The sequence below is a fragment of the Musa acuminata genome, chromosome BXJ1-10 (genome assembly GCF_036884655.1).
Source record: "Musa acuminata AAA Group cultivar baxijiao chromosome BXJ1-10, Cavendish_Baxijiao_AAA, whole genome shotgun sequence".
Classification (NCBI taxonomy): domain Eukaryota; kingdom Viridiplantae; phylum Streptophyta; class Magnoliopsida; order Zingiberales; family Musaceae; genus Musa; species Musa acuminata.
The window spans coordinates 33,106,790-33,134,257 of NC_088336.1; the positions used below are offsets into that span (position 1 = coordinate 33,106,790).

The following is a 27,468-nucleotide window of genomic DNA, read 5'->3' on the forward strand; positions in this document are numbered from 1 at the left end:
TCCGGACATTATAATAACTTGAGGTGCATTAACATGTCGACTGCTAAACAACATGGCAAGTTAGCCGCAAGCATGTTGACCTTCGTCGCTTTTACCATTTGAAGGAAATTTATAGAGTAAAGATTCGGTATCAAGAGAGACCATTACAAGGATATCAAGATTCACCAAAGAATCTAGTAGCATCCAAGAAAGAAAGACAAATGGAATAAATATCCCGGGGATGACTTGTTAGAAAAGAAAAAGGGCAATTGTGCTGCTCCTCCCTCTTGCCTCTTTCTCTCTATGCACGGCACACACACACACACACTCTCTCTCTATCTAAGCAAGGTAATCAAGGTTGGTAGAAGAGGGAGCAACAGGATGAATATGAGCAGAGCGGCGGCGACTATGCCGATGCAGACCCACTTCCGGGAGCTCTTCTGGTACTCCCGTGCCGTCTCCAGCTCCACGGTGCCCCGCCGCACGAAGGAGCTGGCGTGCGCGACGTGGCTCTCGATGTCGTTGAGCTGGTGGCCCTGCGCCTCCACCAGCGCCGCCATGTCCAGGAACACCTGGTGCAGGTCCAGCAGACTCTTCTCGATCTCTTTCACCGCGTCGTGTCGCTCCTGTATCTCCGATATCGTGTCCATCACATCGCCCCGTCCCTGTTCCTGTATCGCCTTTTGCACGAACGTCTCGCTAGCCCCCGACGAGATGAGCGTCTCGATCGTCTCCTCATCCGCGTGCGTCCCCGTCACGGTGTAGTACCGCCGCCCCACCGTCTCCTTGTACTCCTCCGCGATCCTCGTTCTCAGCCCCTGGAAGCTGTCCATCAGGTCCTTCAGCTTGTTGCCCAGCCCGCTCACCACCGACGTCCGGGTCCGGTCGGCCGACGACCCCGGCCCGCAGCCCGGCACGTTCCGGTGCTGGGCGTTCGACCGGTCCAGTGCCTCCAGCTTGGCCTTCACCGCTTTCGCGCTCCGCAGCACCAGCCCGATGTCGGAGTCCATGCGGCCGCGCACCTCCTTCATCGCCTTCGCGTTGTGGACCGTCTTGCTCTCCTCGTTCGCGTCCTGCAGCCGGCGGTAGAGGCCCTCGAGCCCCCGCAGGTCCTTCTTCACGCTCTCCACCTCCTCGAAGAACTGCTCGAGGTTCACGCCGGCGACGGCGCCCATCTCGCTCATGCCCGCCTCCATCTGGTCCATCTGCACCTGCTGCTTCAGGTTGGTGTACTTCTTGAAGGAGGTGGTGGAGAGTAGGTCGTTCATTTTGTCTCTTGTCAGGATCCAACCTCAATATACGACCGAAGCTTCTACCGAACAGGTCTCGGAGATCAGAAGAGAGGAAGGTCGAGCCTAGTCTCGAGGATCGGAGACGGCGCCATTATCTCCCTTGGTAAAGCCGATCCGATTAAGATTGGTTCGAGAGTGGTGCGGAGGAAGGAAGGAGGGAGGGAGGTGAGGAGTGGCTAGGAGGGCGAAGAGAGAGCGGCATCACATGAGAGGCCTCAAATGAAAGCCAAATGAGGCCAGCTCAGAGATGGCCCTCTCTCGAGGGAGAGGGAGGAGGAGGAGGAGGAGGAGGAGGGCGTGGGGTTAGTATGGTAGAGAAATTGAGGGTGGCTGCCATTTGGCTTCGCCGCTCGAGGCTCTCCTACAAAAGCTGTCATCCAACCACGAGAGAGAGAGAGAGAGAGATGACTGCGTCTTCCCAGGGACGAGTGGTTGCGCTTCGTGTTTGCTCTTCCTCGCTCCCATGGTTGGAACTCTTTTCTATTTGTGTTCCGAGATGAGTTTTGTGCTGAATCGATCGTGATCGGATGTCATCCTCGTTTGACCATTTCCTTGAGGTGTTTTGACTTCAGGTCATTCATTGTGCAAGTGCTTTTGACCATAAGTCGTCGTTGATGGAAAGATATATGTATCTTCTAATACGGTGATGGGATATATCTATCAACAAGCACATATAGATGTACATTTAGTTTAGAGGTCGGTAACGAAGCGTGATGAGAAGAAGATGAGATGTGGCGGTAAGGACAAGATAATAGTTTCCCGGATTGGATTAGCTCTTATTGAAACATAATGTAGTGTTGTCATTTGACGCTAACGGGCTCGAGTGCATATAGATGGAGATATCTATCATTGGGTGAGGCATTCAACAACGTAAGAACCTTTTTCGTGATGACTTATGAAAGAAGGATACGTCTTCATTTTGTAGAGAGAGAGAGAGAGAGAGAGATATTGAGCATCAAAATATCTAATTTCCGAAGAGTTTTAATATGAAATTTGAAATATTGTCAAGTGGGGATAATATATTTTGATTTTGTTTTTTGTTTATAAAGGTAACAGGTGAAGGTGAACTTTGATCATAAGACTTGCGATGATCTTAGAAATTCTTTACCATACACTGATTGCGTTTAGAATGGTATAAATATAAGCTAACGATTTACTGGCTTATACAACAAACAAATATTTATCAGCACCTAACTCCGACATCGATCAAATAAGAAATATGAAGGGGAACCAAAATTAGCAGAGAAGATGGAGGGAAAGGATTACACAATTTCATCAAAAGAGTTTGTATTATTCCCTGACAATTTTACAATCTTAGTAATGAACCTACATGAATACACACCGGTAAAGGGTTCAGCAATGAACACATTTGATGATACTACAAGCATACAATTCACTGGAATCACAACACTTCTGGCTTCATCGACCAGTACTGCTGAAATCTCTGCCTTGCATACTCCATGTACTCGAAGTCGATCTCATTAACATGTTCCTGTGGGTAAAGCAGATTTTATTGTCAGCATTTGACCAGACCAGACATAGAAGAACAACAAACAGAAGATGGAAGCGTACCGATATAATTCCCCATAGACCCCAATGAAGATGACTGGCAAGAGCATATTTCTCGATGAGCCGCAGCATTTGCTCGACTTCCGCGTCTTCTGATGTTTCGTTGCCTGCAATAGTGGTAATTAATTATATCATTAGTAGAAAAATAATAAAAGTTAGAAAGATGGCATTCTATACATGCTGCTCCGATCAATAAGGATGTCGACAGTATTGTCCGACAAATTTGCATTTGTCCTCATACACCTTCGTATCAAATGATCAACACTCTATAATTGGATCACTGGTGTGCCCAATGGTTACATAGAATTGATAGCATTATGGCAGTTTGCCTAAACAAGGTTCCAAGAAATGAGAACCATATAAAGGTTCAGAATCGGTGTAAAACTAGACACACATCCGCCGACCATAGAAAAACCACTACTGGCTACATGATTTCTCCGTTTCTACTGCAACAGAATATAATGCTGAAAAACCACGATATGCCGCCAGCTCAATTAAACGCAAAATTTCACCAAACTGACCACTGGACGTTTGCCAAAAGCCTAAGAGTCCTGCAGCTTTGTATTTTGTCATGAGATTGACAAGGAATTGGTGACTCGTTCACTTATATTGAATATCAGAACAGATGTGCCTTATCATTCAGACAAATTGTCTGATTAATCAGGAGCGGGAATAGTTTATGCCTATTGAACTATTTTACGATACACAAGGTCAGTAGACAGTTGTGCTTTCTTGATTGTAGAGAGATTACCTGAAGAAAGATATATCTGAATAAATCTTTTGCGCTCCTCGACATCTGTTGCCAAATAAGCAATTTTAGCGAAATTTGATCACCAAAATACTAAAAACTTTTATAACAGAGTAGTCATAAAGTCACAATGATAACAATCACCAACCTGGGTACTTATTGTAATCCAAAATGTGCGGTGTTTCTGTATGATAATTTGCAGCCATCTCGCAAAAATGATTGGCGAGATCATACGCGATAGGATTAAAACTTGCATACTCGTAGTCCTACAACAAACCAAAGAGTGAGAAAGATGATTTGGACACAAATTCAGAAAATGCCTTCTTCAGATTTGAAAAAACTATAGAAATAATGATTCAGAATGCCAAAGGATGCAGCCTAGCCATGAAAATACAGAGAGTTCAAGAGGCCATCAAGATCAGGTTAAACTTACAATGATAGTCACTTGTCTGAACTCCTCATCCATCATGATATTGCCATATTGAAGATCGTTATGGCAAAATCCAATGCTCTGATCTTCTGTGGACAATATGTTTTCCAGAGTAGTTATCTCATCATCAAATGTATCCAAACGAAATTCTTCGATTTCCTCAGAGGAGCACATTTTGATGGCTTCTTTGTGCCAATGTCTGACAAAAGAGTAGGTAGCATGAGCCACCACTTCAGTGCTCACATTCAAGTTTGAAATCCTATAAACAACGATGATATACCTTAATCTTTCCCACAAGAAAACTTTTCTTGGACCAGGCATGTTAAGAACATGGAACTCCCTCAACTTTGATGCGATGAGAGCAGATACTTCAGGGTCACGAAGATCAGGTGCAGAGAGAGTCTGAAATAACAAAAGCATCAGGATTAGTTTGGTATTACCATAGAAAAATATATACTTGCGTGACCAATCTATTAAGAGCATGCATGGCAAGGACACTAACCTTATATCTACATTTAAAATAAAGATGTTGAAGGATTCCATATCCTCAGACATGATATTAATGCAACAATTGGGTCCACACCCAGATTATGTTTTGGATATCACCACAGTATTTCGAGTGTGACATTGCTCTATGCTAACTGTTTATTGTGGATAACTTCTAGTGAGCGGCTAAAAGTGAGAGGAAACATAGTATACTGGTTGTGCTACTGTTTTTATCTTTTTTAATTACTAGAGTCAAGATTGTTCCACTGCATCAAGACTACAACAACATGACTGCCATGAGTTTGATATGCATTAAAGCTTGTGGTATGTGTACTATAACTGGGTCCATCCTTCAATCTTTTAAGATGCATTAGAGGAAAACTTCCCCAGATTGACTCCACTCTCTACCAGGTATCTACAAAGGTTATAATAATCAGCAAGTTTCCTGGATACCAAAGGGACCCACAGTTACTTCCTTCATAGTATGAGAGCAATGAAAAACTAAATTTTCATATCATTAAAGATTATTTTCCCACAGCCCTAACTTCTGCTATTCCATATACATGAGTTAAACTTATGGAGGACAATGTATTTTTAAAAAGGTGTGACCAAAAAATTGAAGCATGTTTTGCATGAGATTTGAACACAAAGAATGTCTCCTTAAAAATGTCCCTTGAAAAAGGCGTTTCTCAGAATTTTTAAAGCATGTTTTTCATGAGCGTCTCCTTACAAAAACATGCTCACAATGATACCATGACAAAGAATTGCCCTGATTAGATGCCAAAAGTCTGACCGAAGAGAGTATAATAAGGGTAAGCTGTATCAAGTCATGTGTAGCACATTAAATATTTTTCTGATGGTGGTATTTTTTTAATGCACCCCAACTTGGATACGACCGAAACAGTGATTTCTCATTGATAAATGACTGATTCTAGGTGGTGGGCTTCCCAGGTGGCAAACTAAAGAATCAACTTCTGGCATTCTACTAATAGTTTCCTTATGCCTTTATAAGAATATCCAAACAAGAAAAAGAATCAGATAAGCTGTAAGATACGGCTACCGATGAACAAAAATTAAAAGCAAACTGAACCAAATGTTATGAGAACACACATAAGGAATACGACAAGATACATGATTGTTCTATGTGCCATCAGGCTGCTAATTGACAATTAGCTCACAAAAACAGGACTCCGATCTAGCGTTATTTTAACAATCCACAGGCAATAATAGCAGGGAATAAGGTCCTGATTGCACCTCTTTCCACAACTTAAAAAGTTGAGGTTATGTGTTGTAGCATAGCATTTGGGACAGCATAAACCATAATATACTGAGCAGACCCCACAAGCACATGAAGTCCAAAACATCTAAAATGAAACCAAGAGAAAAAGGAACCGCCCCCCCCCCCCCCCCCCCCAACCTATGATTCCAGAAAGGCAGAAGATGCTTCAAGGTTTCTCCAGACAGCATCTCAGGCACATCACATAAAGGATAATATAGAAATCAATTGATTAAATTCAAGAAATAATAAAGTTGTACTTGTAAGTTATTAATCTTCATTAGTTTACCCAAACAGTAAAAGTAGCATTTCAGGATTCATCAATTGGAGCAATGCAATATTTCAATCAACAGCAATTATTAAGCTTTGAGGGGAAGGGGGGAGTTTTTGATGGAAGAGGAACGTACGCGAGCATGGATGAACTCCTCGACGCGGCCGTTGGCGAAGCGACCGAGCAGCAGCGGCCCCTGCCCGTGCTGCGACATGCACTCGAACGTCTGGATCTCGTTCTCGCGATCGAAGAAGACGTCCACTCCCTCGCCGTAGATCCGGACCAGCACCTTCCGGGAGACGCCGTCCTTGGACTGGGTGGGCCAGTTGACCTGGTACACCTCGTTCGTCATCGCCCCCTTGAGCTGCACCACCTCCAACGCCTTGGAATCCTTGACGTCGACCCACGCCGACGCCAAATCGTAGAGGATCCGCTTCGCTTCCTTGGGAATCCGCTCCGCGACCTCGATCGCCTCCGCAATCTCGGCTACTCCCATCTTTGCCGAACAACCCCCAAGGAAAGTAGAGAAGAACGAAGAAACAACCGAACAACAGACCGTCGAGGCCAAACCCCACATGAACCGACGATTCTCTGCAAGAAAGAACCCAAATGCTCGTTGGAATCGAACTCCAGAGCAGAGACATATATAGCAGAGCAGAAACAAGGCCGCCTTTTCTTCTTGCAAACCCGATCGAGAAGGAAGACGAATCGAAATCCCAAAGTGAAGAGACTATAGGAAAAGGAATGCAACCGATGGACTTTGCTCGGAAGAAGCGAATCGATAGGGGAGACGAACGGAACAGAGGGAGGCCGCGGGGCATACCGAGAGGATGCAAGACGAGCAGGATAGAAGCTCTCGGCCGCCGGAGACGCACGCGACACGAGAACCTAACCGAAGACAGCACACGACTCCGTTCCGGCCCGCGAGTCGAGGCTCTTTATTGCGGTGGGATCCCGTGGGAGGCGGTCCTGCCTTCGTTGGCTCCGGCGTAGGCATTTCTACGGTGGGACACGCGGCATCCAAGCGCATTGTGGTCAACGCCCCACCGTCCAATTGTTCGAGCGTTTCCCACCAACAACCACCGTAACCAAGCCGACCTTTGGTCGGCGTTGACTTCATATGCGGAGCTTAAGCTTCAAAGCTTTTCTTGGAATGTGCATCAATTCCTTTTCATTTTCAGAAAACTGCGAATGATTAATTTGGAAATAAATATTTGTTTCCGATTTTATACGTTTTCTTACTCACACTTTCTAGATATATCGGATTTTACATCTAAAGGCTAAAACAAATATCTAATAATTACATTAACATAATTTTATGAACAACAACCCATCAAAGAAATGGTATAAGTCGTGTGCTCATTGGGATTGATGAGGATACAATATGCTTAGAATTCATTACGAGAAATATATTTATTTAAAGCAAAATATACAACAAACCTAACTAGCAATATAGCGTTTGTGATAGCTGCATGCTGCTGAAGTCATTTTGCATAATAATTCTTTTATGGTATCATAAGAACACCTGTTTAAGTTCAAGATGCTGAAGCAAATAAATCTAGTAATATCTTTTGATGTCACGCATGTTCATGGACAAGATCCAACAAAAGGCTTTAGCAAGCCAGGAAAAGAAACAGCAAGCCAACATTGTCAATGTGTTTCAGAAACAAACGCCAAATAATATTGACAAGATGTAGTCGAAATGGATAGTCACTGTCAATCGAGATGGGTAAGAACTACATCAGTATAAATACTGGCAGACCAGATTTCTAACACCACCGGCAGGAAATGAGACGGAGGACAAAATATTTGCGCAAATGCCAAACGTGTTTTCTCCAGTATCCAAATCTCAGATAACAAGTCTCGAGTATCCAAATCTCAGATAAGAAGTGTATTTTCTCGATCCTTGCTGGCCTCTCCAAAATAAATACATGGGCAATCCTTCAGCAGACTAACCTGCAAAAGCGAAAATGATTTAGTGTAAAAATCATTATTGGCATTTAAGCAAAGGAAATAATTTTCCATGTCTGCTTGCAATAATAGTGGATTACTAACGTTATACACAATATTAGTAAGTATGACCAAGCTCCATCTTAGCTAGTTGTTGACCTGGACACAATTCCAAAGAATGTATGATAACCGTAACATCTTGACTTGATTGAACAACTGATTCAACTACAACTACGAGTCTCTAGGGCATAATCAACTTACCCACACCTTGAAGGCTATTAAAAATCTGAGGTGATGTGTTAGCATAATCAACTTACCCACACCTTGAAGGCTATTAAAAATCTGAGGTGATGTGTTAGTTTGACTCATTTAAAACTCATGCAAGTTCCAGAACTTTGCTACATGCATCATCGTCTACATGCTAAAGAACATCCAAATTATCAGCGCTAATTGGTGATGATGCACAAATCTATGGCCAATGAAGCCTGGGCACCACAAGGCACAAGGTACCATCCCACTTTGAATGATAGCTGCATGCATGGTTTTGTCCCTTGAGGTCCACCCTCAATGCACATCCCAAAGAAAGGTACTCCAATTTTGGGCTACAACCTGCACAGTGTTGTCGTCTAGGGTCCAGCCCTATAACAGCCTTTTGGAGAGTAGTTGTCAGCTCTTTCGAGACCCTTAAGCTCCCCAACGTCTAGCTGATGTGGGATCATCAATTTTATGACATCACCAAGTGTCATCACTCAGGTCATTATTTAGAACTAAAAAAAGCAGAAACTAGGATGATACTAGACATAATTTTCTTGTTCTCCATACTTTCAGCTAGAAAGTTAAGCACCCAAATCAAAGTTCACAACGTAGAACAAAGTAGAGCGATGAGATACCAGCTAACCTTTCGTCAAAGGCTCATCTTGAGGCTTCATGGCAGGAAAAAGCAGAACTTCCTGTGACGCATATTCGAGTATATTCATTAATCATTTAGCTAGATGTAACACAAGTTTGGTAAAAATTCATGACTATAAAAGGGATGTGTGAATCAATGATATAAATGAGACCTTTATATTCTGAGAATCTGTAAACAACATTGCAAGGCGATCTACCCCCAAACCCCATCCACCAGTTGGAGGCAAGCCATATTCAAGAGCAGTACAAAATGTTTCATCTAAAGCCATTGCCTCATCATCACCTGATTGTCGGTCCTGATATCACCACCAACAAATTACAACTAGACATTGATTTAGAATCTGGGTAAGTTTAATAAATTTAAAGAGCCAAAGTTCAATAACACCCAGTTATGATATTCAGTAATTTTTCACAAGTACCTTAAGTTGTTCAGCAAATCGTTGACGCTGTACAACTGGATCATTCAATTCCGTGTATGCATTACAAACCTGAATCCCATGTTAACATCATCAAAATGATGTATTAGTTTATAGCAAAAGATAAGATTGAAGTCACATACCTCGTGTTTGTTGATGAACAATTCAAACCGCTCAGTCAGACCTGGTTTCGATCTATGCCACTTTGCCAATGGACTCATGATCTCAGGGTGATTAATGATAAATGTAGGGTTGACGCATGTCTCCTCCAGGAAATGCCCAACAAGCTATTGAACAAGTCCATATAAAATAATTTAGTAAGTCATGCACTAATAGAATGAAAGTAGGATCTACTCGATCAGATAATCATCCATGAAAACTGATGATTAAATTGTACGAATGAAACATAAAGACTTGTGGTTGATCTTTTTTTGTTATTAAGATAGCTATATTCTTCCATCAAAAGAAGATAGATTTTTTTTCCATCTCATTTGCCACCCCATGCAGCTTTCTAATGCTTCTACCGCCCATACAGCTCTTCTCCAATCATGTAGAAGAAATCAATTGTCACTTCTCTAAGCTAAGAATTGTGAGATAACAGAATGACGAGTCAACCTTGTCCAATAACCTTGTTGTTGTCTGAGGAGGGGGACATTTAACATCAAACTTCACACAAGCATCCAACAAGTACTTGTTTGCTGCTTCACTTGAAATATCTTTTGGTATAGAAAGATTAGCCATAGTCTCCAATCCCTCAATCATGTCAATCCGTCTGAAAAAGGGAATCAAGTATGTTTAATTCTCTTACATCCGGATACTCTGAAAAATTATACAAAAGAACTGTTTTACAGTCGCACCTAAATGGGGGAGTAAAGTCAATCTCTATCGGATCCTTGTCCACTCCATTTGCATGGTATTTAATCTTATAACCACCAGTTAAAGATTTGACCATTCCTGTTTAATAATTTCAACACTAGAAATCATTTTGACACCCAATTAAAAAAAAATCACATGAAGGTGAAATTCTTACCAGATAACATTTCTTCTGTGAGAGCCATTAAATCATTGTAATCCGCAAAAGCCATATAAAACTCGCACGTAGTAAATTCAGGATTATGAGTCAAATCAATACCCTCATTCCTAAACTGCTTTCCAATTTCATAAACACGGTCCAACCCACCAACAACCAACTCCTTCAAGTAAAGTTCAGGGGCAATGCGCATGAACAACTTCATGTTCAATTCATTGTGGTGAGTGACAAAGGGCTTGGCAGCTGCTCCTCCAGCAATCATGTTCATCATAGGTGTTTCCACCTGGTAAAGCAAAAGTTTATAGCCAAAAATTGCATCGAAGTTACCATAAAATAAAAAATATTGGGGGATTAGAGCCAACCTCCAAGAAATCAAGTTTGTTGAGGAAATCCCGGATATAATTGATAATTTTCGCACGAGTCTTAAATATTTGTCTAACCTCATGGTTTAACATCAGATCCAGATAACGTTGACGATAACGTGTTTCCTAGCACCAAAAATTTAAAAGTTCAGCATTCCTCCTTGTTCAGTTAAATTAAATTGCACCAAACAGATACTAGTTAAATGAAAGTTCAGACCACAAACATAAAGCCAATGTTCAGCTACCAAAATGATAGTAAAATCTGAAAGGAAAGTACAAACCAAATATATATTACACACTGATAGTTCAGAAAAGGATCTTCATCTAAACATACAGAAAATGTCATGCAACACATTGAAAAAATGAAAATATTTCAAGTGCCAATTGAGGGAGAAGACAACCCAGAAGACACAAGGTATCTGAAAACAAGCATTAAAGACATAAGACTAAATAGCATAAGAATTTGATTTGGTCAATCAATTTCATTTAAGCGGCAGTCCCATGCACAAGGATCCTGTCAATGCAAGATCTTGGGAAAGTCAACATAATGAGCAATATCCCTCCTAGTAGAGAAGTTGTTTCTGTGACTTGAATCCCAGTCAACTAGAATATAAAGTGTGTGACACCAGGCTCTCCCATATACCTCTTGATTGAATTTGGAAATAAAATTCTATCAAATTATATCCAATTTAATTATGTACAAGAAAACTCAACAAAGCAGATAAATGCAGATTTGACCTCGTTTGGTACACAAAAATTTGAGAATGATTTCATTAAAAAAAACAGTTGAATTTTGCAAGGATCTTCATGGAAAATAGGCCATGATCTGATCAAAGCAATCATTATATGACTTTTAAAAGCAATAATGTTGACCACATAGCTCTTTTGGAATAGTACATAAGTAATGGTCAACTGCATGTAAGAAAGCACAAATATACTAAGAAAGGGTGACATTGCAGAAATCAGAGTAATATTATGTCAGCATCAAGAGATCCTCTGATTTGACACATGTAATGGTAGACAAACAATTCCCCCTCAGTACCAAAATATGCATGAACATAGCACCAGTTAGTAAAATTGTATGTTAGGAAAGCACAAATCATAGTATCATACATGCTGTTGGCATATTTAAGGAAAAAAACGTTCAAGCAAACCAAAAAAAATTTAGATACCTGATCTTTCAGAATATATGTTTCAGGGTTCCTTGTCATTCCAGGAACCCAAACATCTGATGCCACTTTCCCTTCATTCTTCTGTGAAGTGGTCATAACCATTTTTAGTGAGTGAACAGACAAACTATATGAGATCATATGAACTAAAGCTTATAGTATTATACTTGCATCAAAGAGTTATTATATGTGCTTATACCTTAACAGAAGCATTCTCAATGCCAGGACCAGCTTTCTGCCTTGGCATCATATGAAGGCATGGGGACAGAACAGTAAATCTTTTTGGGAAAATACTAAGCTCTCCTCTTTTGCTCTTACCTGCATATGAAGAAAGTAAGGACAGTACATGTTCCTTTTTCCAGGCTAATGTTGCAACTTTGAACCAAAAAATACAAAAAGAAAACTTAAGGATCCATAACGTCTTGTTGTAATCGCCACTTTTCAAAAAGCAGTATTCTCTAATTTGATTTCAATTTTAGTGTTGTGTTTTCCTTTAAAAGTCTAGATTATTGATTAAGGCCAATCGTGACAACAATCAACCTGCAAAACTTTTGATTCTATGCAGAGCTTTTGTAGAGAGAGGGCATCTTCAATCAAGACATGTTAAAAGATAAAGTTCAGCATAATAAACATGGTTCATCAAACCTTGCTAGAAAATGAATATTAAGTTACACTGAGTTTTCTTGCTTCATGAAAGGTGAATTTTAATACCAAAAAATTTTGAATTAGTTCAAAATTGTATTGCAGAACACAACTAGTGTTGCCATATCTACAATTGTAATTGAATTTCATTCATTTTACATTTTTTTTAGTTCAGAAATGATCATTAGTGCCAGAAATTAGTCTAACCAAATAAACTGATGCCATTACTTCATTCGACCTATTACAAATGCTTTTACAGATCTATGAATAACTATCTACATACAAAACCTCTTAAAGGATATAGCCATAACCAAGGTTTCAAAACTCAATTATATCTATGGATAGGTATCTATCCACCCAACCAAGTTATGGTATCAAAGTTATATCTTGATACTGCTAAAATACTTTTTATTGATTTATTCAATGTTAACAGATGATATGCACAGATATATCACCCGATATATTAGCACTACCAATCTGTGATATTGGACTGAGATTTATATCCCTGATTTTAACAGGAAGATCAATAAAAATAAAAATGATACTGGAAAGAGTCCTCTAAATATTGTAAGACTATTTTAGTACCTAAATAAAATGCTACCAACCTGGATAACCACATATCCCGACAATGTCACCGCGCTTCACACCAGAATGGTATTTTGCAAATTCAATTTCATCCATATCTGACTCCCTAGTTAACAGTAAAATCAAGATGTTGAACAGTCTTTGGTGAAGTAAAAGCAAATATTTTAGCATAACATATTATTTTATTCATGACAGAAAAGAGAGATGCAAACTAGACTTTGACTGCATGATGCAAGATTGACGTCAAGTCACCGCTTAAACAATATAGTTAAGACGCATACATGAAATTGATGTATGTGATAAGCCTAGTTGCATCAAAATTATATCATTGGATTCCATGAAAAGTAAAATCAATAATCAATCTTGAGTCTCCATTTAATCAACAAAAGTTGCCTTCAGTTCCTTTCTCAAAGACATGGTAACGACAAAGCACGAAGGTATAAGATAATGGCAATCATGGTATTCTTTCTCCGTATCGTGTCTGGAATAGATACAATGCTTTAGATTTGCTATGTGAATCTTTTGAAAAACCACTTCTACATAGCATAGGTATCATGTCACGACCCGAGCCTGATGGGCTAACTGGTCTATCAACTTCGTTTAGCCCAGACCACTGGCCAAGATGCTTACGCTGAAGTAGATAGTAGTACACTCATCAAACCCTTATAAGTCAATCTTAATCTTGTCCACTTCCGATATGCGACTAATCGGGGTATTATAATTTTCCCCACTCAAGGGCTTGACGACTTCCTCAAGACCCTGCATAGATAGCCCAAATCAAATCCTAGCATGGTGCATATGAGGCATAGCCCAATGGTGACTCCACACCGTGACAAATCCTCTGACTCCATCCACGAGTAATCATTTCCTACTCGAGCCCTCTCACTCTACTAAATATTAGATCGGCTCTGATATCAAATGTCACGATATGGACCTAATGGGCTAATTGACCTATCAACTTCGCTTGGCCCAAATCACTGGCATGGTGCATAGCTCATATCAAATCCTAGTATGGTGCATGTGAGGCGTAGCCCAGTGGTGACTTCACACCATGACGAGTCCTCTGACTCCATCCACAAGTAATTCTTTCCTACTCGAGCCGCCTCACCATACTCAATACTAGATCGGCTCTGATATCAAATGTCACGACCTGGACCTAATGGGTTAATTGACCTATCAACTTCGCTTGGCCCAAATCACTGGCCAAAATGTTTAAACTAAAATTGATATTATGATACTCATCAGATCCTTAAAAGCCAATCTTAATCATGCCCGCTTCAAACCAATCAGGATGTTGCATATCACTCTTTTTAGCTAATGATGAAAGTCCATTCTATGTGTAATGGATAATATGCAATAAGTACAAATATTATAAGATATTCTTATACACAAGGCTTGCTTTATAATGAAAAAATGCAGAACAGTGTATTTCCACAGCATGTAGTTAAAAAAAGTGATGATTTACGCATAGCATGTGTTCGTACTTAATACTAGCCAAATAAAGGTAATACAAGCCCTTAGTGCCAACTATAAGATAGAGAAAGATATGAGCCGAATACTTGACTGTTAAGTTCCAGTCCAAGTTCAACCCTAATAGTAAAGCTCCATCCCAATATGCATCAGTGGCTAAATTTAGCTGAAGAAACAAATATGGTAAAAAGAAGAAGAAGAAGAAGAAATGGGCCAAAACTAGAAATTGATCTCAGCAAGTGATACCTAGCATCAGCCATCACTTGCACTTTTAGACCACCTCCATACAAGTCATAGAAGAAAAGCTTTGATGAAGATGTTCGCTTGTTCATAATCCTCCCTTAAAATAAGCAACAAATCCAGTGAACAATCAACAATAGCTACCAGAAGAAGCATGTAAATCAAATACTTGTACAGTAATCATACCAGACAGCAACACTACCTGCAATGTTGACTTCAACATCCTTAAGGTGGTCTCCCTCATTCAAAACTCTATATTTCTCGATATATTCTGTAATAGTCATGGATACTTGAAACTTGTGAGGATAAGGATTGCCGCCGGCCACTTTCACTGATGCAAGGACTTTCAACCTATTTTCATAATATTGCTGTGACAAAGAGTATGCACCAAGATTGAGACATTCAAACCAAAGATGCTTAAAACCTCCTATTTTTCTGCTAAAGAAAAGGGAGGCCAAACGAACCGTTGGGTCCATATCCTCATCGTCCGCTGACGACGGCTTCTGCGACTGTGGCATTGCAGCAACCTGAAAATTAAGCAATAAAAAGTGAGAACTTAGAATACATTTAGATTCCAAAGGCCAACTTTTCTTGACCAGCTTTCGGCATATTGAATCCCAAGTAAGGTTTTTCTCAATCAGCAGCAAAATTAGGTCTTTTTAGAACATCAACCAAAGCAAAGAAGTAAACAAAAAAAGGATTCAAAGAAAAGAAATCGGCAGGCACAAAACAAGAACCTTCTTCTTCTTCTCTTCCTCTTTCAGGCGGTTCTCCTCTTCCTTCTTCTTTTTCTTCAGTTCTTTCTTCAGAGCACTGAAAAAGATAAAAGAACAGAGAATAATGATCAATCAGTAGAGCACAACAGATGGAAAGAGACCGAGTAACCGAAGGGACTACTTCTTGCTCGGGGCTTCCGCGGCGGTAGTATCAGTAACGGAGAGATTGGAGACGCTGTTCGCCGCCTCTTCGATTCCGTCCGCCATGGGCGATCGAGAGATAGAGAGGAAGAGATTACACTCGAGAGACGAAGACGGCGGCCCCGATGAATTCGGGGGATTCCAAGAAGCAAAATGAGTTGGTTGTGATGGGCGCTTTAGGTTTTGGTCGACAGCATTCGGCTTTATATAGGGTTTCAGGATCTAACGCAAACCCGATTCAACTCGAAAACGGATCAAACCTGTTACGATTAGATATCCGACCCATTTACAAGCCTGCTTCCTGGGCCGCCTAGCTTTGGACGATCCATCACGTCCGTCGATGGAGCATCGGACGGTCGAGATGAACCCCAATGATCTGGGTGAGTGATCACATCCAAATAATATACATTTGCGAAATATTTCCTCGTAAAAAAAAGGATCGGTAAAACTATTGCAATTATGTAAATAATTAATAATATAAAGAATATAATAGGAGGGCTTTTAGATCCAAAATTTATTTATAATATAATAAAACTGATCCAATTCTAACTCCAATTTGATAATCCACCTAATCTATGATGTGTATAGAACTTAAAATTAAAAGTGGTTCACTGTTTTATAATAATAGATGTATGGTTTTTTTTGTGTGGAAAATATTTTTTGTGAACCTATTAAGAAGATATTATTATCTTTTAAGTTAAAAATATTTAGTATTATAAAGATAAGGAATTGAATTTAAAGAAAATAATCTTCTGTAATTTTTTTTTAATCTGGGATGTCATATAGAAATTTAGTTTGACTACAAATTTTTTAATTCTATTTTTCTTTTCAAAAGAGGTATTTAGTTTGATTATAATTTTTTTACATCAACTTTGTTTATTATAGTTTTACATCAATTTTAATTTTTTTTAGAAAATAAATTAGTTATTATTTTTTATAACTTTTAATTTTTTTTAATTAAATATAAAAAAAATTATGATTCTAATCTGATTTTTTTTCTGGCTATAATATTCTATCATAAATATTTATATAAAGACAATATTATGTGATGGAGAAGACAAATTTATGAATATATTTGCATTAATGTCATCTATAGAATAATAATATTGAAAACACAAGACCTTTTTGTTCATCTCACCTACAAGCTTAAGGCCACAAATAATGTAATCTGATTTATATTCTTAATAAATATTTCTTTATGTACCATATTAAGCTTATGAGATTTTTGGTAAATCAATCGAGATATTTACTTTTTGTCTTAGCCATCTCTATTTTATTCGGTGTTTCATCGATATCTATATAATATGTTTCAATACAAATCTTACATGCGAATATGTCAAGAGTTTAATACATATCAAATCATTTCTTATCGATCTCAGCTTTTAGGATTCACCCAATTCGAAATCTTCATCAAACACACATGAAATAAACAAAATCAATGAGTAGGTGGAAGCATAAAATAGTCCACCAAGTCTTGTACGTTTCTTGTGATCCAAGGAAAGCATTTGCCACCTTTCTATTACTATGAGCTTTTTTCCAATGCCTTACTTTGAAAGTTGACTGCACTTTACAGTGGTTGAGTTGCCACTTTCCCAAGCCCACTATTTCATATTAATATAAAAATTAATAATATTTAATGAATCACTATTTCTTGTCATTAAGCGTAAGTACAAGCACTCACGAAAAATTATCCGATTTAAATAAGCTAGTATGATTTTACCCTTTCAAGGAGCTTAAAAGGTGTCTCGCGGATAAAATATGACCATGAGACTAATAAGGTATTGATTCTTTTATTCATCGATCGAAATAAAACTAAACATATTTATCAGTGCTCCTATAGTCTTTTTAACGTTAAAATAATACGATGAATGTGAATGATAGTTAAATTAGTCTGACTTAATCTAAGCACATGTATATAAGAAGTTTGATGTAGTCAAAAAAATACTTAAATACTTGTTCACCTTATAATGTTTTAGTTAGCATTGAAATGAAAAATTACAGTGAATTTAATCGAAAAATATTTTATAATATGAGTGAAATATTTTTATTTTGGACTACCATGCACGTGGCTCAAATGTGAATCTCATTTGTCACGTGTTGTTGGGATAAATATTTATCTCATGCATATTAATATTCTTTTTATTTTGGATGTTATTTGTTGTTGGTTCTTAAATAAGTTTAAGGAGTGAAAGCAGTCGTTGCACTCACTGTTGGCCTCATGGAGATTAAATCGTAAGTTGAATCCCAAACCTAAATTATCGAATTCGGCTTCGAAAATCTCAATTTTTGATGTTGATCTTTCTATTGGCTATGTTGATTATGACCACACAGTTTGACTTTTGAGTCAACCCTTTTGCAGTGCGATTCCTATGTACGAAGATCTACCGCTCTTCCTTGCAGATCTCGTACACACAACAAAGATCGATGCACTCTGATCCTTTCTGCCAATATCTATTGCCTTGGTATCCTAAATCCTTCACCCACTTCACCGCATCCAAGAGAAGATTGCCAGAAGGTACATTCCTTCGTTCCTCCCCATGCACGTACCGATGGAGACACCGAGAAGCAGCAGCACATCTCATCCTGGATACGCTCATCACTGCTTTCTTCCTCCGTCGTTCGGTGCAATTCCCCTTCCCTTCTCTCTATAACCCGAGCTTTCCTCCGAGGAAGACAAAGCCCCTCACCGACCATCATGGCGGAGTGGTTCTTCAGCAGCTGCAAGCGCCCCAAAACCCTGTCCTTCGACTCCAGGAACGATCCGGACACCGGCGTCGACGTCTCCCTCGCCGATCTAGTCGTCGAGAGGTCCGATACCCTTCACGATCATCATCCGAACAGCAACGACGACGGCAACGGAGGCAGTACCGATGTCAGGCCCACGGGAGGCGACATCCGCAGCCCCGGCCATCCCAGGACCCGCGGCGTGGCCGTGGTCAAGTACTCGAAGGAACCCTACTTCGACTTCCGGCAGTCGATGATGGAGATGATGGAGGAGAACTGCGTGAATTTGGGGGAGAAGACCGACTGGGATTTCATGCGGAGGCTGCTCGACCGCTACCTCGAGCTCAACGATCGAAGCGTCCATGACGACATCCGGAGGGCCTTCGATGATCTGACGCGCCGTTGATGCCTCATAAGAACGCAAGTGTCCTGAGATATCTGCATGATACGAAGAGAACATGCACATACTCGTATCTGCACCATGTACACATGCATGTGAAATATATACATATAAATATATAAATATATATATTATAAAATCAAATTTGATTATCAAATTGACTTAGTAAATTTGAGTACAAAAAAAAAATCAAATTATTATTAATGATTAATTTGTAAGAGAGCTTTTTAATAAATTTAAATGAAAATTATGATTATTTTGGGATATTTCATAATAATAGATGGAAAAACCTTACTCTTTCCATTATATATTAAATCTAGGTCTATATATTTCAAAAAATTATAAAAAACATGAGACATTAGTAGCAATGAAATTAGGATTTTTTTTTTTTGTTAGTGAACAACAACAACAACAACATTATAGTCAAGTTTTAATTAGTCAAAATCCATACCAATCATATTTATTATAAATTATGTATCTATAAAATATATTGAAATCCAACTTCCTAAAACTTCATTAAAAGCCTCTAACCTCAATTTAAACTCCAACCCTACAACATTACACACTAAGATCTATTTGATGACTGCAATTATTTCTTTGGCTCCCTTCCTCATCAATCTAAACCAAGTGTTTAAGCAAAATAAATCAAATGGTTTTACTTGTGCAGTCCAAAGAGCTGAGCCTGATCATGTTTTGTGGGTACCATAGGTTCCGTTCCTCAGAGAGAGACATATACTTGCTCTCCATGCTGATGTTTTAGGTTGATGTAGCTGTCGGAGATAGGAAGATAAGAGAAAATGGCTCATATATATGGTGGCTATTCTTAAGGCCACCTCAAAACCAAGTCATGCAATGCAAGGCTTTATTGGCATGTATATCTCTAAGTTTGTGTGATGTTTCCTTGCCTTTCTACTACTACTTGAACTGGGAATTGCTGATGAGTTCTCCATATAGACAAACAAGAGAGCATCCCACCCCATTTCTAATGCACAAACACATGCATGCATCCTTTTTTTAAGCGCATCATCATCCATGACAAGCCTACACTGTCATTCTTCTGCCTCCACTATGTTCTTCTTCTTCTTCTTCTTCTTCTTCTTCTTCATTCTTTCCTTTTTCTTCTAGATTTTATGCTGAAATCAAACCTCATCGTGATTAAAATGTTGATGATTCGACAAAGGAGCCGCAGAAGGCGTGGAAAGTGGTGTCGCCCATCGCCTCTCTTTCTCTAGAGGTGGGAAAGGACTCGGAAGGATGAATGGGAGCCAACCATGACGATGATGATGACCATGGTGGGAGCGATGACGGCATGGCCATCGGTCACCACCATGTATCATGATGTCAACTTATTGATTGGTTTTATATTTGTCTTCATTCTATTCCAACAGTAACATATTTATCGTTATGTATCCTGTTTATTTGTCATTTCAACCTATGAGAAGCATGGAAATACATACTTTTCGATTGGATCGGAATCTCTCTCCATAGCATGTTTTAATAATATTATATCTATACAGATAATATATGTTATTTTTGAAATATATAAGGATAATATAAAAGAAAAAAAAGGCTGACAGCATGATACATGGTGATGACTGATGGACATGCCATCGTGTCGTCGTCATCATCATCAACATGATTGGCTCGCATTCTCCCTTCCAAGTTCCCAATAGTAGTGTTCACTGCTTACCCTTGCACGAGTTTACTTATCTCCTCATCTCTCTCTCCTTTCCTTTCCCACATCCGTGAAGAGAGAGAGAGAGAGAGACGACGACCGACACCACTTTCCACGCTTTCTGCGGCATCTTTTAATTCGCCTCCCATCGTAATTTCCGCTCTTCGTTCCCCCCTTAACCTTCACTCTACTTTCTCTGTGTTATACCCCTTTCTCTCTCTCTCTCTCTGTGTAAGACCAAGCTGACCATGGAATCAAGGATTCGTTTAACATGTCTACGACACTACTGAGCTAAGAATAAACTACGCCTACCGTCGAAAGTAAACGTTACCGAGGAACGAGAGGAGGAGAAGCCACGGAAGAAAGATTAATGGAATACAACCACATGCCCACCCTCGTTTGGAAGCTTCCAACCTTTGTTTAATGGAGGGTACCTGTGACACGCTTTTGTAGTTATAGTAGGCTCCATGTATGCGTTGTGACTCGCCCAATACATCTGCTTCTCCCACCCTCCATGTGTATCTTGCACCCTCAAAACTCCACTAATCATGCATGCTTTCCTTACGAACCCTTCCTTCCTTCCTTCCTTCCTTCCAAAGCGGCCGAATCGATCCTTATCGTAGAACATATGTGGCATAGCTGTCGACTGGCATCCCAGGTCAATACGTTTTGCATCCGCATCACAAATTGCTTAGCCTCCAATCCCCAAAATTCCAACTTCTTATCTTCATCGATGTTCTTTCTCAGGCTGTGCACACCCGAGACACTGTGGTTCTGATGAGAACATGAGCCGTGTGGCCTCCCACCGAGATTGTTAGTCAGCAGCAGCATCAGATTGACGTGACGAAGCAACCGCGTATTGATGGGGAGGTCATATGATTAATGGCTTAGCGTTGTATTAGTCTCAGCTGCAGTGCTCGTGGACTGTGGTCCATTGCGTTAGTTGGATCCGGCATTATGTTTCCGGTTGTCATTAACTCTTTGGTTTAAGATCTAAGAGAAGGGAGATGAGAGCTTAACTGGCCGTTAATTACTGCCGTAATAATCCTATTAACAGTTTGATTGCAGCCGGGTGGCTACCAAATCTTGGGCTGGATTCGTAACAGGGGTCGTGACGGGGATCCGCGCGAAATGTGGGCCCCGCTCACATGGGATGGTGGGCCTCGAAGGGCCCCGCCTGTTGCGTGATGCCGTCGCCCGTCGACATCGACATCCGCATCGCCATGCATGCATGGATCGATCCATGCATTTTAGACCACACGATGACGGAATTGCCCCCCGCCCGCGTTCCGTGCGCCGGTCCAATTCCATCGATCGATAAATAAACCCGGCCTACAAGTCTTTTTATTTCCATAAATTAAACCGGGTTTGAGCTTCCGAGCAACCGCGGTCTTCTTACCGCCTAACGATGCTTGCCGCGTCGAACCCCCTTTTGGCCTTTTGCTTATTCTAATCCCCACCACTGCTGCCACTCGTTCCGAAAAGCGTGGTGAGCGAATCCTCCTCTCTTTATTTATAGCATCAAAAGCATTCATCTTTTAACGCCTTCCACCAACTACGAGCGAGTTGGCTTGCAGAGGAAGAGTCGCTGACGTAGCCCACGGCGAGTGACGGGAACGCAGCATCTTTGGGAGTAGACAGGAGCGCAAGGCGAGTCGCGCTCATTATTAATAAGGGCGAGGGGGCACCGTCCGTATATGATCATGCGGAGCACAGAGGAGGCGAGGAGCCAAGTACGGATGCGAGAAGCAGCGCCTTCATTGTTGTTGGGTGGGCTTTGAGCTGCGCTTCAGCTGTCCTCGGTCTTCTTCTTCCCTTTCCTACGCTTTCCTCCGAACACCTTGAGAACGAACGCCTTTCCCTGCTCTCCCCACTCCTCCTCCCCTATCTGGATCTCCTTCTCCCCTCCCATACGCGTGATTGTTGTCTTCAGAATGAGATGAGGAGAAGAAGCGGATCAGCGACGCATCTCCTCTTCCTCCTCTTCCTCGTCTCGTTCGCGGCATTTGCGGCGGTGAGAGCGGCTGCTTTCAGCCGCCATGGCCTCACGGACGCCGAGGCCGGACTCATCCGTAGGCGGCAGCTGCTGTACTACCTCGACGAGTACGGCGACCGCGGCGAGCGGGTGACGGTCGACCCGTCCTTCCACTTCGCCAACCCCGGTCTTCGCGCCGCCTACGTCGCCCTGCAGGCTTGGAAGCAGGCCATCCTCTCCGATCCCCACAACTTCACCGGCAACTGGGTCGGCCCCGACGTCTGCCACTACTACGGCGTCTACTGCGCCTCGCTCCCCTGCAACGGCTCCCTCACCGTCGTCGCCGGCATCGACCTCAACCACGGCGACATTGCCGGGTACCTACCCGAGGAGCTCGGTCTCTTGACCGATCTAGCCCTCTTCCACATCAACTCCAACCGCTTCTGCGGCACCGTCCCCCACAAGTTCCGCCAGCTCACTCGTCTCTTCGAGATCGACATCAGCAACAACCGCTTCGCCGGCAAGTTCCCCGGGGTCCTCCTTGAGCTTCCGTCGCTGAAATTCCTCGACATCCGGTTCAACGAGTTCGAGGGCGGCGTCCCTCGCGAGCTGTTCGACAAGCCCCTCGACGCCATCTTCATCAACCACAACCGGTTCGCCGTCGACATCCCTGACAACTTCGGCAACTCCCCTGTCTCCGTCATCGTCCTCGCCAACAACCGCTTCCGCGGCTGCTTTCCGGCCAGCATCGGCAATATGTCGAACACCTTGAACGAGATCATCCTCATGAACAACGGGCTGCGGTCCTGCCTCCCGCCCGAGATCGGCCTTCTCAAGAAGCTCACCGTGTTCGACGTCAGCTTCAACGAGCTGCTGGGGCCGCTGCCGGAGGAGATCGGCGGCATGGTCAGCCTCGAGCAGCTGGACGTCGCTCACAACCTGCTGTCAGGGTGCATTCCAGAATCCATCTGCGAGCTCCCGCACCTGCAGAACTTCACCTTCTCCTACAACTTCTTCACCGGCGAGCCGCCGTCGTGCTTGAAGGTGCAATCATTCGACGACCGGAGAAACTGCCTGCCCGAGCGGCCGTTGCAGCGGTCGGGCAAGCAGTGCGGGTCGTTCTTGTCGCACCCGGTGCACTGTAGTTCGTTCCGGTGCAAGCCGTTCGTGCGGTCGCTTCCGCCTCCGCCGTCTCCGCCCCCGCCGGTATACTCTCCCCCGCCGCCGCCACCTTCCCCGCCTCCGCCGTCTCCCCCGCCGCCGGTTTACTCTCCCCCACCGCCGCCACCTTCCCCGCCTCCACCATCACCTCCACCTCCGTCACCACCTCCGCCATCTCCGCCACCGCCGTCACCACCTCCTCCGCCTCCACCGTCCCCTCCACCTCCATCTCCGCCACCCCCATCCCCGCCTCCTCCATCGCCGCCACCACCACCTCCACCAGTTTATCCCCCTCCGCCACCACCGCCATCTCCACCCCCGCCTCCACCATGTACAGGACCACCGGAGACCTCACCACCTCCGCCAACACCTTACTACGAAGCTCCATTGCCACCCGTCGTCGGAGTCACATACGCCTCGCCTCCTCCCCCTCCTTTCTATTAATTCATTCGTTGATTGCTAGCCTCCTCCTCCTCCTCCTCCTCCATTATCAAGCAGCAATCCTTACCGTCATTATTCTCCGCCAATTAGCATTTCCTACCACTACAGCTCAGAGAATCGGCGGACACTGTGCAAGACGAAGGGGAAGAGCAGGAACCTCTCCACAGTAATTTAATGGTTTGGGCTTGTGAATAAATGGTTGACAGATCGAGATCGTAGGGTGCAGCGTCAAATGTATGTATAGAGAACATGAGAGATTGCAGACATGCAGATCAAATTGTGGCATCACTATCTTCTTGCTATACTTTGTTTGTTCTTCTCACTTGTATTTCTCATATTATGAACACCGGTGGATTACTCTCGATTGGGTTTATATCACGTAAAGCTGCCTTCTTTTGCTAAAATCTTCTCAACCTCCATCGTTTCTGTAGATCAAGCTTTGGATTCAGTAGGAGAAAACCTTGAGCTGGACGCATTCTACATCAAGTACTGAGATGCAGCATGTGGGTTTGGATGTGGGAATTCCTCCATTGGTTGGATCGAGAACCCGTCGGTGATGATTGCGAGCTTCTTTCGCCGCATGCCTAATTCTTTATGCGGCGGTGACAAAGATGATGATACCAGTGTTGACTTGGTGATCGGCTTGCCCACCACGCTTAGCGGGGAATAGGAAGAAGGGCATCGCCGTCGATTAAAGCACCTACCTTGCACATGCGGCGGGCCCCGCCCCGCCCCGCTCCGCTGTGATGAGCCGACGAGGAACGGCAGCAGCGGCACATGAGGGCGTTAACTCCGCGGCACCATCACGATAACGGTGGAGTCCAACTCGTGACGTTGACGTCGTGCCGCAAGTCGCGAGCGCGGGCTTCTTTCTCGTGTTGCGTGTCGTCCACGGAAAGGGCTGCAGCCCAGCTGGGCCGTGGGGCCCACCGAGTCGAGGACGAGTTAAGAGCGGTGGCCATAAGCTGTATTGATTCGCTGCTGCGGCAAGAGAGAGAAACAGAGTCACTGTCATACGTACATAAACACTTAGCGGATAGATGGATGGATCGATCTAAATTTAATTCATAAAAATAAAAAAAAACTTATATGACACCGATACTCACATACGTTGCACCAATGCATACATACATGGATTAGCATCTTCATCGGTGGAAGTCTGTCCCAACTCGGCCTAGCAGTTGTTCCTCGTTTGAGCGCATTTCATCAGGTACTCGTCGTGGAATAACGATGTCAGATCGAGAAGGATCCAATGATTCCCACCCATGTTCACCGAATCCCATTTGCTTCCACACTATCATCGTATACCAGATGGGCATTGATAAAAGAAGGCGCAAAAGGACGAGATGGATGGAGGAACGTCTTTTCATTTCCTTGGATTTTTGTGTCGCTCTCCAAATAATTCTGTGGACAACAATCATAAATCATGCAATCGATTACCTCATAAAGTTAGGAAAAGACTTCAATGTGAGAGAATGGCAGCTCTTACATACTGGCTATTTCCGATGAGCTGCGGAGGGTGAGATTTCAGGCATCTGCACGGAGTCCTCGTTGCTGTAAACAGTACAGAACTTGTCTCTGCATGGTACAGAGCACGGAAGCAGATGCTTAAAGACTGTTCCTGTGGAACAAGACAAAGGACAAACTTCAATGGCACAGAAAATTAGATCGTTTGCATGCACATTTAAGCCACTGACCAACTAAAAAGAAGAGTGCACGATTAGGAAGCAGTCGATGGTAAGTAGTTTTACCCCCTTCCAAGGAAGTGGAAAGAAATTGCGATCGACTGCGACTACAGATCTACCTGTCGAATGAAAGAGGGCCTCCACCTTTATGAAAGCCACCTACCTATCACGTTGCTGCTGCAATGTGGGGAAAGTCCCTTCCTTCATCATCGCTGGCTATGGGAGACAATTGTAGACGATAAAAGATTCATATGACCACCTCCCGATAGTTATGATTTTTGACTTTGTTGTTGTTGTTGTTGTTGTTGTTGATAAGTAGATGAGATTTCCCTAACTGTTGAGGAAATCTCTCTACTCTGTTGAGGGAAATCCTCTAACCCGTTGAGGAAACTTCTTCTTCTACAACTCATTTATCTCTTTATTTTAACATGGTATCAGAGCAGCTCCTCTTGGCGACAGCAGCATCGCCATGTGTTAGCCAAGCGGCCACAGTAGCACGCTGCCTCAAGCGGAGTCATTGAAGAAGCACCAAGACACGGATTCAGAGCCAGTGCTAACCGGTCTTGCCTTTCTTCGCCGGCCTTGCTCCCTCTCCTATTTGCTGCACCTTCCTCTTCCTTCTTCTTCGCCGGAAGGACAACGTGGTCCTTCAGCCCCACGTTGAGCAGCACCAGAGAAGACATCAGCCGCCTCCTGCACTTCTCCGGCCAGTAGCAGTCGCAACTGCTGCATCTTCCTCTATCGCAGCAGCCGCCTCCTGCACTTCTCCGGCCAATAGCTGTCGCAACTGCTGCATCTTCCTCTACCGCAGCAGCTTTCGTTGCCGTTTCCCTCTACACAACGGCGCCTCCTCAACGGCGGTGTCTTCCTCCTCAATAGCGACAACGGCGAACGACGGTGTCTTTCTCGCGTCTTCCTCCTTCGCTGTCGCAGCCACTTCCCGGCCAGCAGCAGCCGCAACCGCTGCATCTTCCTTCCTCTATCGCAGCAGCTTTCATTGCCGTTTTTCTCTATACACCTAATTGCTACAGATTTCTCTCACTGCAGTTTCCTTGAGTACTGCTGCAGATTTTTGCGGTCATTTTCCGGCGAACTGCAGCCTCTACAATCTGCTGCAGCAAGCAGCAATCCACAGCAGCGAACTGCAGTCTTGAGTACCGCTGCAGTTTTTTTTTTGCAGCCATCTCCCGGCGAACTGCAGTCCCTACAATCTGCAGCAGCAAGCAGCAATCCACAGCAGCTGCCGGCAGCTTTTTGGCACTGTTGTAGATTGCTCAATCTGCTACAGCAAGCAATCTATAGCAGCAGCCCCCTCACTCATTCTCCACCTTGTGTGACCTGAGTATCACACAAGGTTCGCTGCCTTCTTCTAAAAAAAAAAAAAAATAAAAAAAAAAAAAAAAAAAGAAGGAAAATGTCTTCGTTCACTTCTTCTGATGTTTCAGTTCCTGTAGGGACTCCCACTTCTTGTTCTTCTACCGGGCTTATCTCCATCAATGCCGCCACGCTAATCCCCTTTAAGTTATCAAAGGGTGGCAACTATGTGTCCTGGCGAGCTCAATTCTCTAATCTTTTATTTGGATATGATTTGTTAGGTTACGTTGATGGTTCTTTCAGTTGTCCTCCGGCCATGCTCAACATCCCCGGTGATCCTAATCCAGTACCC

General features: G+C 42.7%; 5 protein-coding genes across 6 annotated transcripts; 2 read left to right on the top strand and 3 right to left on the bottom strand.

Annotated features, from left to right (window-relative positions):
* Positions 1 to 89: 89 nt before the first annotated feature.
* Positions 90 to 1,395, bottom strand: LOC103969447 (syntaxin-124-like). The gene has a single exon (XM_009382970.3). The coding sequence runs from the start codon at positions 1,245 to 1,247 to the stop codon at positions 315 to 317; it is 933 nt and encodes a 310-aa protein (XP_009381245.1). The 5' UTR covers positions 1,248 to 1,395; the 3' UTR covers positions 90 to 314.
* Positions 1,396 to 2,520: 1,125 nt separating this feature from the next.
* Positions 2,521 to 7,055, bottom strand: LOC103969448 (probable choline kinase 2). The gene is made up of 8 exons (XM_065084904.1): positions 6,875 to 7,055; positions 6,188 to 6,642; positions 4,299 to 4,420; positions 4,022 to 4,217; positions 3,737 to 3,854; positions 3,592 to 3,636; positions 2,844 to 2,947; positions 2,521 to 2,763 (listed from the first exon to the last, which is right to left on the bottom strand). The coding sequence occupies exons 2-8, from the start codon at positions 6,626 to 6,628 to the stop codon at positions 2,674 to 2,676; spliced, it is 1,116 nt and encodes a 371-aa protein (XP_064940976.1). The 5' UTR covers positions 6,629 to 6,642; positions 6,875 to 7,055; the 3' UTR covers positions 2,521 to 2,673.
* Positions 7,056 to 7,595: 540 nt separating this feature from the next.
* Positions 7,596 to 15,933, bottom strand: LOC103969450 (lysine--tRNA ligase). Of its 2 annotated transcripts, none has more exons than XM_009382973.3 (17): positions 15,722 to 15,933; positions 15,562 to 15,637; positions 15,289 to 15,351; positions 15,027 to 15,192; positions 14,831 to 14,924; positions 13,135 to 13,220; positions 12,087 to 12,205; positions 11,891 to 11,971; positions 10,719 to 10,844; positions 10,357 to 10,639; positions 10,184 to 10,280; positions 9,942 to 10,098; positions 9,470 to 9,613; positions 9,330 to 9,398; positions 9,063 to 9,206; positions 8,900 to 8,951; positions 7,596 to 8,007 (listed from the first exon to the last, which is right to left on the bottom strand). In XM_009382973.3, exons 1-17 carry the CDS (start codon positions 15,805 to 15,807, stop codon positions 8,003 to 8,005), a joined length of 1,848 nt encoding a protein of 615 aa, XP_009381248.2. In that variant the 5' UTR covers positions 15,808 to 15,933; the 3' UTR covers positions 7,596 to 8,002. The 2 variants fall into 2 exon arrangements, with proteins under 2 accessions (XP_009381248.2, XP_009381249.2); XM_009382974.3 differs by having other exon boundaries at positions 8,892 to 8,951; positions 15,722 to 15,918.
* A 2,503-nt stretch (positions 15,934 to 18,436) lies between these two features.
* On the top strand, positions 18,437 to 18,871 carry LOC103969967 (transcription repressor OFP14-like). Its single transcript, XM_009383599.2, has one exon. It carries the CDS (start codon positions 18,437 to 18,439, stop codon positions 18,869 to 18,871), a length of 435 nt encoding a protein of 144 aa, XP_009381874.2.
* Positions 18,872 to 22,085: 3,214 nt separating this feature from the next.
* LOC135594594 (leucine-rich repeat extensin-like protein 3) lies at positions 22,086 to 24,495 on the top strand. The gene is made up of 2 exons (XM_065084906.1): positions 22,086 to 22,342; positions 22,474 to 24,495. Exon 2 carries the CDS (start codon positions 22,480 to 22,482, stop codon positions 24,118 to 24,120), a length of 1,641 nt encoding a protein of 546 aa, XP_064940978.1. The 5' UTR covers positions 22,086 to 22,342; positions 22,474 to 22,479; the 3' UTR covers positions 24,121 to 24,495.
* The last annotated feature ends 2,973 nt before the right edge of the window (positions 24,496 to 27,468 follow it).